Genomic DNA, 13,516 nt, shown 5'->3' with positions numbered 1-13,516 from the left:
AGAAATCATGTGTTACAAATTAACTTTCACACTTTTAAGTGTAAAAATATTTGACAATTGTTCACACTTTTAAGTGTTAACATTTTGTTTACACATTTATAAGTGTGAAAAAATTATAACTTTTAAAATTTATTCACACTTTTAAATGTGAATTTTTTTCTACACACTTTTATATGTGATTAAATTCATAAACTGTTTCACATTTCTTATAACTAAGTGTGAATAAATGAGATTTTTTTTATAGTGTACGTACGTGTTTTGTTTTTGAAATTCCACACGTGTTTGTTGCCATGCACATTCTTGGACATTAGGGGGAAATTAAGGCCATGAATTTTGATTGGCATATTTCCGAATCGATTCACAAATCAAAGTCGTAACAGAGCCTTCTTACGGGTGTTTCGAAAATTCATTTCACTATTATTAAATTAGTCAAACTTTTACACATTTTTAATTATCACATATCCACAAATTAATAATTAGTATTGATAAAAATGGTATAATAAATTAAATATGAAAATACACATCTAAAATTATGAATTTTGGAAACTCCACATTTTTTAAATATACGTTTATTTAAGAAGCTATACTTTTTTTGTTAACGTTAATATACAAAACTTTAGAATGACCTGTTGTATATACTTTGAAAACCATTATTAATCATGAAAAGTAAAAACTAGTTTTTGTCTAAAACTTCATAGGATATAAATTAAGAGAAATGTTGGGTTTTTGATTTATTACCTCAGAATAAAGATGTTTTGTTATTATGAGTGAAAAACTATTGAGATAAAAATGAATTTGATGTAGTTTTAAAATTTAAATAAATATTTATTAATTATTCTCTCAAGTCTAACTTTTAAATTCATTTATCCATAAATTGTTTTTCAATAATCATATTTATATTTCATATATAGTTGTTTCTAAAATGCAAATTACTCTGTTGCTTGAAGTAATTAACATAGATTGTCTCAATTAGAATGATTATAGGAGTACTCATAAGTCCATCTTTGACTCACAAGATTGATCGACTTACTTTTAGATTTATTTAAAACATGATTGATTACGACTGACTAATTACTGTGTGAATGGTTAAATTGAGTTGTAAGAATTTGATTAGTTGATTTTGGTGGGAAACCCACTGCTGGTGCTCTAATAATTATTTTAGATAACAATGCATTGGAGCTTCATTGAGAACAATTTAGAATTTTATTTTATTTTTAATTTCAAAATCAAGCAGTAATTTGTAAGCATATACAGTATATCAGAATTTTGTTTAAAAGTTTAAAAATGATACGGTATCCAACATTGTCTCATTATCTCATTCTCGATTTGCTTTTACAGCACTGCCAGTATCTTCTCTCTTTCCGTTTTTATATTTCATGGTAAGTTTGTTGACTTCTCTTCCAGATTTTTTTTTTATATTTATTTTAGTCTAAAGTCTTAACTTGAATATCGTAGATAAGGGATTTTAACATTGCGGACAAAGAAGAGGACATTAGTTACTATGCCGGCTTTGTGGGTAAGCAATTTTTGGCCATCGTCTTTCAGTTCATTACAAGGTCCATAATGGACAGTTTAGTTTTAACTTAGAATTACATCCGACCGGTTAGTTGTTTTATAAATCTATAATTTCTATATTTCTATGAATGATAAATAGTATATTCGATCTGGTGATACTTTCAATCACACTATCATACCTACAACAAGCAGCATGGTTGGATCAGTAGTAAACACCCTTGCCTCTGGAGACAGAGGTCATGGGTTTGATTCTCATCCCATGCAAAGGTTGGAGGGCCTTTTCTACCATTTAGGTAGAAACTGGAAGCAGCCTCTCTTACTTAGGTAGAGATAAGGTCTGCCTACATCTTAATCTCCCCATACACCGTCGAGGTATTGGGGCTCAAAACCCACAGAAGGCAACACTGAGCAGTTACTTACTTAGTTACTTATACCTACAACCTTGTTAAGCTAGTTATTAGATATTTAAATTAAATTTAATACCTCCTTCGGTTTTTATTGTTTAAACAAGTCAACTGAGTCAACCTTTTTAACAAGCTTAACATGTTGATCAACGGAAAGATATTTGGTCAGAACATCTTCTTTTGTTTTCTCGTGGTTTAATTAACAACTTTAACTCAATTCATCGAAAATAATTAAAATCTTTATAAATATTCATTGTGTCAGCTATATAATAACAAGAAGTATCTTAGTTCAAGTAAAGATTAACTTTAACTTATGCAATTTCATTCCAAATCAATGACCTGTTTTCTTTTTCATTAGCTAACTAGTCAAAGATAGTTGGGTCAAAATTCTCTAGTCAAAATGCATTCCCATTGACCCGTTTGAATTCTCTACCCAAAGTGTATATAACCGTATATGTCATAAACTGAATCCTTTGAAGGGTCTGCATATATGATTGGAAGAGCACTCTCATCTGTCTTTTGGGGAGTTGTAGCTGATCGATATGGTCGAAAACCAGTTATTCTTTTGGGCACCTTAACGATGTACGTTTTTTGAGTAACACATTCCTTGTACTGTTGAGTAACACTTTATATATACATGATCCTTTTTTTTTAAAAAAACTTGTAATTAACTCGTTTATATCTTCTTTAGGGTCATTTTCAACACTCTCTTTGGTTTTAGCGTCAACTATTCGATGGCTATCATTACAAGATTTCTACTTGGCTTGTTCAATGGGCTACTTGGAACAATAAAGGTATGTCTTGTCTTGCATTTTATAGTACATTCATGTACAGAAGATGATGCAAGTCTTTCTCTTATGCAGTTTTCAAATCTTGTCCATTCTGATCAAGTTATATTTATATAGAGTATCTTTATTGTCCGCTAATGTGATAAGCTTGTTACTATAAACAGGCATATGCATGTGAAATTTTCCGCAAGGAACATCAAGCTTTAGGATTGTCAGCTGTAAGTCATTGGCCCTTTTCGTTTCTTTAATTTCTATTGTAAGTATTTCATTGGGGCTAGATTGATATCTACACTAAGGCAATCCAGTTCGTTTATTTTGAACTTAGAAGCTTATGAATAGTGCTTTATTTCAGGTTAGTACAGCATGGGGGATAGGGATGGTTATTGGGCCAGCTTTGGGAGGTTACCTAGCACAGGTATATATCTTCAGTTCTTCACTTGTATCTTGTTTTTCTATACATAAATCACTTCTAACTACTTAAGGGGCAAACTAAATGTTAGTAATAATCACGACCGACACTTTTATATCACATAATTTATCTTAGAAGTGATCCAAGAGAGGATAATCATGTGAAAAAAGTAACTGCATTTAATTCCAATTCTTCTAAATTGTAAAAAGGCTAGAACGAATAATCATGTGAAAAAAGTCATTACATCTTTGGGAAGGAAGGTAAGAAAGTCGGAGTTGAACAAGTCCTTAACAGATCATGGGTGAATATTGACATCAAGATTGACCCATTACATGTGAATATTACCTTGGACGACACCAAGTTGTACCAAGGAAGAATGCAATCTGTCTCATGAATCACAGCAAAAGCACTCGAAGAAGCCATTGGCCAGGACGTACGTCAATAAGTCCCAAGTTAGAGAGGAGGCCCCTGGTACTTGAGTTCATCTAATTGGGCATAATCAAAATTGTTCCAATTTTATTTTTAAGTATTTGATACTGACTGGTGGTAGAAATTTTATGCTGACACTCTGATGAACATTATGTTTTTTAGTTCCTATCTACCTATTTTGTGCTATAATAATCTTTTTTCACTGTTATTTTTATAAATGAAGCCTGCAGAGAGATTTCCAAGTCTAGTTTCTCCGGATTCTTTATTTGGGAGGTAATGCTAACCCTTCATTAACTTTTTTATGTTAAATAGTGAATGTATTTTTTCAGGTATTATTTCTGATATTGTTGTGCAAGTCAAATACGATGAGCGCCAACAAATTAAAATTTTTACTTCTGCTGCAGATTTCCATACCTATTGCCTTGCCTTTGCATCTCTGCTTTCGCATTTTTTGTGACCATCGGTGCATTATGGATTCCGGTAAAGTTTCCTAACAAATAACTAATTTTTATTTAGAGTTAATTGCACAAATCGTCAATGTGGTATGCACATTTTCGCAGTTTAATCAAGCCGTTCCATCTTCCCACACCCAAATTAAACAAAAAACTTCAAAAGAGTTATATAAGAATTAATAAATAAAAACAATAACCTGCTGCAAACCGTCATTCCTTTCTTGATCTTCTTTTTTTAAGCCTTATAATTACTATACCTCATCCTTTTCATTCCTAAATCACTTAATTATAAGTAATTAATTAGATGTTGCATTACTCTGAGCAAAACAAAACAAAGCAAAGCAAGAAAATTAGTTCGGACTTGTTTTCTTAATCAGAGCTTGAAATGTATCGTGGCCCACCCCATTCGTTTTCTCCTTTTTTTCTCAAGATAAAAAAAAAATAATAAAAAAAAAAACATTTTATTGAGAAAAATTCTTCAAAATGTCTTTGCCCACCATTTTCTGTTACATGCGAAGCCAGTTAAGAAAATTTTGAGAAAAATGTAGCGTTTAGAGAAGCCTTAGAATTGATTATGTCACTGGTCAAGAACCAATTTTTAGGCATAACACTTACCATTTACTAAATTAGTTATATTGATCATTTTTCTTATTTTATCTATAATTCCATGTTGTCCCTTGAGAAATTCCTATCTAGATACTTAGTTAAAAGACCATTATTCATTTCAGTATCTAGATACTATGCAGAGGCGCTACTAGAAAAAAGTTGCAAAGGAGGCAAACTTAAAAAACTTATGAAAAATAAATCTAAAAGGGGGCAAAATGTTAAAAGCTTATAGAAATTTTTTAAAAATTTATAAAAAAATTTAAAAATACATGACAAAATTCAAAATTTGAAAGGGGGCATTGGACCCCCTTGCCCCCCTCTAGTACCGCCCTTGATACTATGGTGTGCATCATTTTATTGTGTAATTTTTCTTCAATTGAAATTGTCAAAATTGCAGGAAACTTTGCATTTTCATAAGAAAAACGAGTTGGAGTCTGCTTCATCTTTTACCGATATGAAGGAAAAGAAAGGAGAAGGAAAATATTCATCCGAAATAAGTCTCCTTAGGAACTGGCCATTAATGTCTTCTATCATTATCTATTGTGTTTTTTCTCTTCACGACATCACTTACACCGAGGTAGGTTTGAAATCTGATTGCTAATTAGCTAAAATTTCGTGTCTTGCATGATCAACCACATTTCTTTATACATACATGTTTCATGATTTTAGGTGTGTGATTCTACATTTACATAAGGGCCTGTTTAGTTAAAGAATTTTTAACAAAATGTGATAGAAAAGAATTTTGGGATTTTTCATGTTAACTTCACTTATATATACAAAACTCTTTTCCATAATTTTTTTTTTGATTTGATGAATCGAATAGTGAAATAGCCTATAAGTTTACCAATTCTAACGTATAGCATGGTGTTGGTTTTTATGATGCACAGGTTTTCTCATTGTGGGCAGTGAGTCCTAAGAGTTTAGGTGGCCTTAGCTACTCTACCGATAATATTGGAACAATTTTGTCCATCTCAGGTAAATACCAAGTTTTATAAATCTCACCGGTACGATGTCGTATCGTTGGCCATTGGCAACACCAAAAAACTATATACTCTCGTTACATAATAACACCATGATAACATGTTTATACTGAGTTAAATTGATATTGTAGGAATGGGACTTCTCCTCTTCCAGACCACATTATATCCGATTGCGGAGAGGTTATGTGGACCCATCATGGTTGCTCGTATTTCAGGAGTAAGTTTTTTTTTTATGAAATTAGGTATCTTGGGAGAAAAATAAAAGAAAAAGTAATAAAGACTTTATTTGATAAACTTTTATCTATTACTAGAGTGCTGCCCTGTACGAAGCACGGCTTCGCGATACATGACGTTATAATTGTATACTTTATTTAAACGTACCAATTTTGTCGTTGATATTGTTTTTTATAACATAGTGTCTGTAAGTGTTTACTATCATAATGTTAAAAACGACATTTTAGTTGTAGAATTGATTATGGCTAAAGAGTTACTTTTGTGATCTAAAATGAAATGTTTGAGTTGCTTTTGACTAAGTTACAAATACCAATATTTGAACTTGAAATATAAAACATAAGAGTGACATGCCTATGAAATTTTATCCTTGATATGTGGACACTTTTTGGGATCCCTTTGAATTGGGGAACAACAGACGGATCCAAAATAACCGGTCATCCAAATTTCTAAAATATTAGGTTTCAGATTCTCTTATCGTGTACGATTTTTTTGTGTGAGATGGGAGTCTTATCAAACATTTGATCACTGAATCAAAAACTTATTGGCTTTTTTTCTAAATATTATTTCCATACCCATCACCTAGGTACGTGCACGAGCCAAAACCTGACGCAGCCCATGAAAATCCCTTATCCAGCAAAGTAACAAAATCGAACCCCTGATCCGGCCTGTTACCATATGGGTGTGTCGGTTCGGGTCCCGTTTGGATGGGTTCAGTTTGATTGTCGGGTTTATGGGACTTTTGTTTTTTACTTGTCAAAACTTAACTCGACCCGAAACCTGACAGTAAAATCAAACTTGTGACCCGATCTGTCACTTTATCAGGCGAATCAGTTCAGATCGGATTGAAGCGGTTCTGGACCGGGTTGCATGTTTTCGGGTCATATGATCATTCCTACATCAACCAAACGTTCATTTAAACTTCTTATGTAGGATAGACTTGGATTCGAATCCCTTGAATAGCATCCATTCCAAAATTATGTTATTTTAAGTTTATTGTGTGAGTTGCTTGGAAAATGAATCAAAAGTTGGATTCAACATGGTCGTTTCCACAATCTAGAACACGTATCCAAAAAGAGGTGTTTGAAGGCAAAATTATTCTATTTTTATCCTGCATTTATTATTTGTATAATACCTTTTGAGTAAAATATGTTTAATATGTTTATATTATAGATTTTTCTGACAGCCTTAGAGACTTTAATTATTTGAATTAAGAATTATAATTTGAGATAAAAAGGTTAGCTCTTAAATTTTATGATAAAAAATACATATACTTACGCAAATATGATAATCCATAAAATTAAACTATTATTAGTACAACCCTTACATTATAGTAAAAGTTTTTCCTTCTTGGTGCTAATTATTATGTCTTTTGTAGATTATATCCATAACTATACTCACATGCTATCCCTACATAGCGTTGTTATCCGGCTTCATGCTCGCTGTCACAATAAACGGTGCATCCGTTGTGAAGAACGTTTTATCGGTAATGTAATTATCTTCATTTTAAAAAAAAAAAGTTAAACTAGTTATATTATGCGTTTTCAATATAGATTCTTTTTTTTTCAAACCTATTCAAAGCATGTATGTGCTTATTTAAAACTGCGTTTTAATAACAAATAATCACTTTTTCATACAAACATTTTTTTAGATTATTTGCGCTTACAAACTTAATAATCAAATTAATAATCACTTTAAATTGTTATTCCAAATACCCTCTTAAAGCTACCTCAAAATATGGTTATATCATGATTTTTTATTTTTTATTTTTTAAAAGTACAAACTATTCTATATGTACTTTTAAATTACACAAATTTTTGAGATGCATATAGCTTTTCAATATTTAAGACCAATGAGATAAACTCTAGTAATACCGTCAGTATGTGATCATCATATGGGTCTACAAATTAAAGCTGCAGGTCACAGTTTGAAACTTGCCAAAGGCAAGTAGAGAAACTGTATCTTGTGATCTATGAATCTTGTGATCTAGTAATACCGGACATGATTTTTTCTACGGTGTACGCTTTGGGTATCAAGACGGTATTTGAAACCAAATGGATCCCACCCATTTACCCCATAGTTATCTATAGGTACAATCTTAAAGGTGATAATAGATGTTTAAGCTCATAATTGTTCTTGAGATACCCAGTTATGCCGCATACTTGTTAGTCAAAAACTCTCTTTCTGCTGATAACTATTAGCAGAAATCGTGTTACCTTTTTACTTGCAAAAACCTTTGTTATGTCATAGGTTTGAGTCACAAAAACAAACCATTGTGTTAACGAAAGGTTCATTGGAGGGGATTATTTATTTTTGCAAAAAATATGTAGAAATATTGACCACCTACTAAATCATGTGGTGTAGTTAATTATTTATTCTATATCCCATAATTTAGTTTGTTTATTTATTTTTATCAGATTTCCATCATAACCGGGACTTTTATCTTGCAAAATAAAGCCGTGGTAATTATATTAGTGATTTCATACATTTTTAATTTAACAATATTTACATCTGATTGTTATGTTTTTTACCATATTTATATACACACATCATCGCTAACAGGAACAACACCAAAGAGGTATAGCTAATGGAATAGCCATGACTCTGCAGTCGATTTGCCAAGCAATTGGTCCCGCATGCGGAGGAGCAATGTGCGTACTCATTTCTTTATAACCTTCTCCAATTTGTGTGTCATATTAAACGAAAAAGACAAACAGATTTATCACAAATTCACAATAATCTCAATTCATTTAATTCTTTCCTTTGTAGTTTGTCGTGGTCCCAAAAGAGACAGAATGCAGCATTTCTTCCAGGTTGGCACTTTTAGTCTGTTTATGTCTGCTTATCTTTTCACCACTCGTGAATACAAATTTCTTTCTCTTTTCAAATTTCAATGATTACTTGGACTAACATTGGGAGAGAAACAAATTTAAGGGGAGGTGATATATTGGTATCACAAATTTTGATTTATTCATCACACTGTACAAATTTTATAACATACTCTATAATTCAATATAAAACATACATACGTGGTGTACAAATTTTATAACATACTCTATAATTCAATATAAAACATACATACGTGGTAAATTTGTGATACAAATATCAACTCCTATATTTTAAGGATCAACACTTGTCTATAATACTATGATTGGTGATAGAAAAAACATTTAAGGAAAGGTCATTCACAATATTAAGATTGGTGATAAAAAAAAAAAACATTTAAGGAAAAGTTATTCAGCTATATGAATTGTTATTTAAAAATCTGGTAAGAAAATAGAATGCGATAACTATATTATGGACCATACATTCCTCTCCCGGCATGATAAAATTGTTGAGAATGCATGTTTTTTTTTTTGTGAAATATCTTTTTTTTTCGAGTTAAGAACTATACTAACCCGGGTATTTTAAACAAGTTTCGTAAATACATGCCTATCATCGTAATGAAGCATAAAAAAACCGAAATGTAAAAATGTCTATATTTTTCAGTGGCAAGTTATCAATGTTGCTATAATGAAAAATGAAGATTGAACATTTACTACATCATAAAAAAATTGTTATTATACATTATACGTAGTTCACTTTAGGCTTGATAGTTTTAAAAACTTTCAAATGAAAATACTAATAATTAAAATTCAAAAGATGATGTCATAAATTAATTAGATAAAAAATAAATGATTAATAAGAAAAAGTTTAATGATGACAAATAAGATTTTCTTAAAAATATAGATGTCATCACAATTTTACTTTATTTATATAAGAGATTATCCTAGAAATTTATTTTTTCCAGTGGCATTAGGGTGTTAGCAACGATGGGTGTTCCCGGTAGTGAGTGGTGGGACGACCCACTCGCACACTGCCGCCATCACCTAAGATGAATTTGAGTGGTCCGACCACATCATAAGTGAGTGGAACGAAAATCAAGGCCATAAAGGCTTTTTTTATCAGCAAATTTAATTTTCTTTTTTTTTTCTTCCACCCAAATGAAATTGTTTTAATGTATTTTAAATATATGTACTGAGTGGTGGGTGAGTGGTGGCAATGTCAACAAAAATTAAGTGAGTGGTGAGTGAGTGGTGCATTTGAGGTGACACAACGTAATTGGTTGGAAGTGAGAGATGAGTAAGTAGTGAGTGTAGCGATTGCCAACACCCTTAGTCGTATATAAACCCCCTCAGTCCATCCGATAAATACTGCATAAGTTCATATAAGATGTTTTGGATGCGTTTTGAGAAGATTATATAATAGGGATGTGCAAATGACCCGACCCAGTCCGACCCGCGAAAAACCGGTCCGACCCGCGACCCGCGAATGCATGAAAATTGGAACCGTGACCCGGCCCGTGAAGGTACGGGTCGGTTCGGTTCGGGTCGAGTTCGGGCGGGTCGCGGGCGGTTCACGGGTTTCCTTTACTTTTTTCGGTTTTTGCCTTCACCCGGCCCGACCCGCGTGACCCGTGACCCACGAATGCAACAAAAGCGTGACCCGTGACCCGGCCCGTTGGGGCTTCGGGCGGATCGGTTCGGGCCGGTTCCGGGTCGGTTTCGGGTCGGGTGCGGGTCAACGGTTTATTTGCTCATCCCTAACCTATTATATACTTTCCCAAAACATATATATACTAGAAAACATATTTTGTATCCAAAGAAGTTCGTAAACATAGACAATCCCATATTAGACTTAAACATGAGCTATGCGTTAAATAGGTTGTGATGCAGACTAATAAGTTTGCCTCATTCTAATTTGGATGTGAATCCACATAATAATTAAGTCTCTTGAAAGTTTATATGGAAAAATATGTTATCTAGCTTTTAAGATAATTCTAAATGTATATCTTTAATTTTATTGCAGGTGACCAAATGATCTTTTTCTTCTTGAATGTAATTGAGGGAATTGGAGTTCTCCTTACGTTCAAACCGTTTTTAATTTCAAATCATTACTGAAAGATACATGGGAATCAAACTTGAACTGACACTCACGGATTGAATTAAAAAATGCTATTGTAATAGCCCATATCATCTCATTACATCAATATTTGTATACTAGGTTATACCCGGGCGTTGTCCGATTTATTTTATTTCTCACTGATTTTTTGTAAGTTATATTATATACAACAAAAACAATCATATAGAACTCAATGACAAAACTACACAGAGGCCAAATGTGGTTGTAGCATATAAAATTTTATATTTTCAGTACTATTTTTATGTATTAGTGTAATTCAAGTCTAATTAACCTCCCACAAAAGCATATATCATCCTAACTCAATTTAAGTTACTTTTATATACTTGTTAGATTCTTCTTAACTATTTGGTCACCCGAGACCTAAAATTATGCACTACTACAAAAATCTAAATAGACACCTTCAATAAAGACCAGTTTTGAAAATTTTTGATAAAACTAGTTTTAGAAATGATAAGGAGACCAGTTTTTAATGAAAAATGGTTTCTATGTATACAAAGGGGTTAAAGTAAAAAAAACACGTCTCTATAGCTACAAATGGTGACCAGTTTTAAAGCATTAACCGATCTCTTTTCATTAAAGCCGGTTTTTATATATAAAACGTCTCTAAACCCATCTAAATAGAAACATGTTTACAAAAAACACATCTCCATAGTAATCTAATAGAGATCGATTATGAAACAACACGTCTTTGAACTTTGATACGAAATATATTTTAATCTTAGCATTGCGCGGGCTTGAAAAAAATTAAAATCCCCTCTTATTTTTTTGAAGTAAGCCATCGGCTTTTAGCTTTTTGCTTTTACATCTCTCAAACACATTCAGGGGGTGTTTGGCCTAGCTTATATTTAATATAAGTGGCTTTTGGCTTTTTTTGCTTTAAGTTTATAAGCTTTTATGTAGTGTTTGGATTAGCTTTTAGCTTTTGAAAGGAAAAAGAAAGGAAAATAGGAAAAAAAGCTAAAAAGCTTTGATTTCTAGCTTATCAAAAAGTGGCTTATAAAAGCTAAAGGCATAAGCTCAAAAGCCCACACAAACACTTAAAATGACTTTTTTCTCTTTAAGATAAGCAAAAAAATTAAAAGCTTCCTAAAAAAAGGCAGGCAAAACACAACATATCATGTCGATCCATAGTAAGCAACATGAAACCACCATCGTACTGCCACAACTCACAACATCCATCTCCATTGGCTATCACCACTTACAAGACTATAATTTCTATTTACTTAAGCTTTAGGGTTTTGAGAGTGTTGACCAATTTTTAGATCTCCTAATTAATTTTAAAATCATTCATCTTTTATAAGGATCGTGAAAATAAAATTGAAAAATAATATATAGGTTATGCCGTAAATTAAAGGTATTAATATGCTTGTAGATTGATGGAATTAGTTTATCTTTGTTTTTTGTTTTTTAACAGCAATTAGTTTATGTTTTTGATAATTGTTTACTGCCTTTTAATTCTATTTGCTCATATGTGTTTTGTGTGAAGTGATCCAAACAATTCAAGATGTTTTACTATGAGATAGGCTTGAAGATCTCCACTCGAAAGAAGTGAATAACTAGATATTTTTTTAAATTCAAGATCTTTTTGATAATTGTTTAATGCCTTTTAATTCTATTTTTGACATCTCAACAATTTTTTCAGAATATTAACATGACTTTTAACCTATTTTTCATTTAGAACAAGTCTAGCTTCATCTCATAATCCAACAAAATATCCAATCTTCTTAAATCTAACATGCATGCAATTATCTCAACTTTTTAACAATAAATCTTTATCCATCTTATAATCCATCAACATAAAAACACACTTTTATGAAGAATTCCAGAAAATTTCCAGAAATATGAACATAAAAATTATATAAAACATGTCCATCATTTCATGCAAAAAGATTATCTTACAACTATCAACATATCTCAACACTTTTGATGTAAACTTTTATAGATCCAACATTTCAACAACAAAGTACATATTTTTATAAAAATTTTCAGAAAACAAACCTTCAAGATATATAAAAACATGACCATCTTTCAAAGGAAAAACTATTTTAAAAGCTATATAATCTATAACAACACCTTTGGGTCTTAAACTAGTTGAATCCTTGGATTTTTCTACATAGATTCAACATGTATGAGCATGGGAAGAATGATCCTATCAACTTTGCCCTCACCAAGGGTAAATTTGAAAGAAAACATAAAGAAAATATAATCTTTTGATAAAAGCTTTGAATATATTCATAAATAAATTAAATCTAGTAAAAAGGATGAAGATATATACCTTGATGAACACTTTTTGAAGATGAAAATGATGCAGATTTTCGTGGCTCCTTTGGCTCCAAACAACCCTTATTCAAACCTTAATACAAACCTTAAACCTTGCTTACAATAACCCTTGATTTATCTAACTTAACCCTTATTATTTATATATGTTTAGATGGATTTTGGCTTTGTTTTACCCTTGTTCTTGGGCTGGCCGAAATAAGAGAAGAAAGAAGGAGGGAGGAGAGTTTTCTAGAGGAAATAAAAGCTTGTATGTGAAAAAGGTGAAGAGTGTGTGGGAAATGAGAGTTTCAAGAAGGATTTTTAGTGGAAGTAAATTTGAAATGTGAGTGTGTGTGGAATGTGTATGGGGGACGGCCAAAGTGGGGGAAGTGAAGGGGTTTTCTATTTTTATTTTTTTTTTAAAGAGTTGTAGGTGGATTTGTATATAGATATATGTTGTATGTATACATTTGTAAGAGTA

The 13,516-nt window shown here is 31.7% G+C and overlaps 1 protein-coding gene across 2 annotated transcripts; it reads left to right on the top strand.

Annotated features, from left to right (window-relative positions):
- The first annotated feature begins 1,330 nt into the window (after window positions 1-1,330).
- Window positions 1,331-10,826, top strand: LOC122605450 (protein ZINC INDUCED FACILITATOR-LIKE 1-like). 2 transcript variants are annotated; one of them, XM_043778401.1, is made up of 16 exons: window positions 1,331-1,379; window positions 1,456-1,516; window positions 2,399-2,501; window positions 2,611-2,713; window positions 2,872-2,925; window positions 3,060-3,122; window positions 3,769-3,818; window positions 3,950-4,025; window positions 5,001-5,180; window positions 5,491-5,578; window positions 5,715-5,800; window positions 7,193-7,300; window positions 8,232-8,276; window positions 8,377-8,465; window positions 8,584-8,627; window positions 10,663-10,826. In XM_043778401.1, the coding sequence occupies exons 1-16, from the start codon at window positions 1,377-1,379 to the stop codon at window positions 10,752-10,754; spliced, it is 1,245 nt and encodes a 414-aa protein (XP_043634336.1). In that variant the 5' UTR covers window positions 1,331-1,376; the 3' UTR covers window positions 10,755-10,826. The 2 variants fall into 2 exon arrangements, with proteins under 2 accessions (XP_043634336.1, XP_043634335.1); XM_043778400.1 differs by lacking the exon at window positions 10,663-10,826 and having other exon boundaries at window positions 8,584-8,662.
- Window positions 10,827-13,516: the final 2,690 nt, after the last annotated feature.

This window comes from Erigeron canadensis, chromosome 6 (assembly GCF_010389155.1).
Source record: "Erigeron canadensis isolate Cc75 chromosome 6, C_canadensis_v1, whole genome shotgun sequence".
Lineage (NCBI taxonomy): Eukaryota > Viridiplantae > Streptophyta > Magnoliopsida > Asterales > Asteraceae > Erigeron > Erigeron canadensis.
The sequence above is the reverse complement of the archived record's forward strand: the minus strand, read 5'-3'. Positions and strand labels throughout refer to the sequence as shown.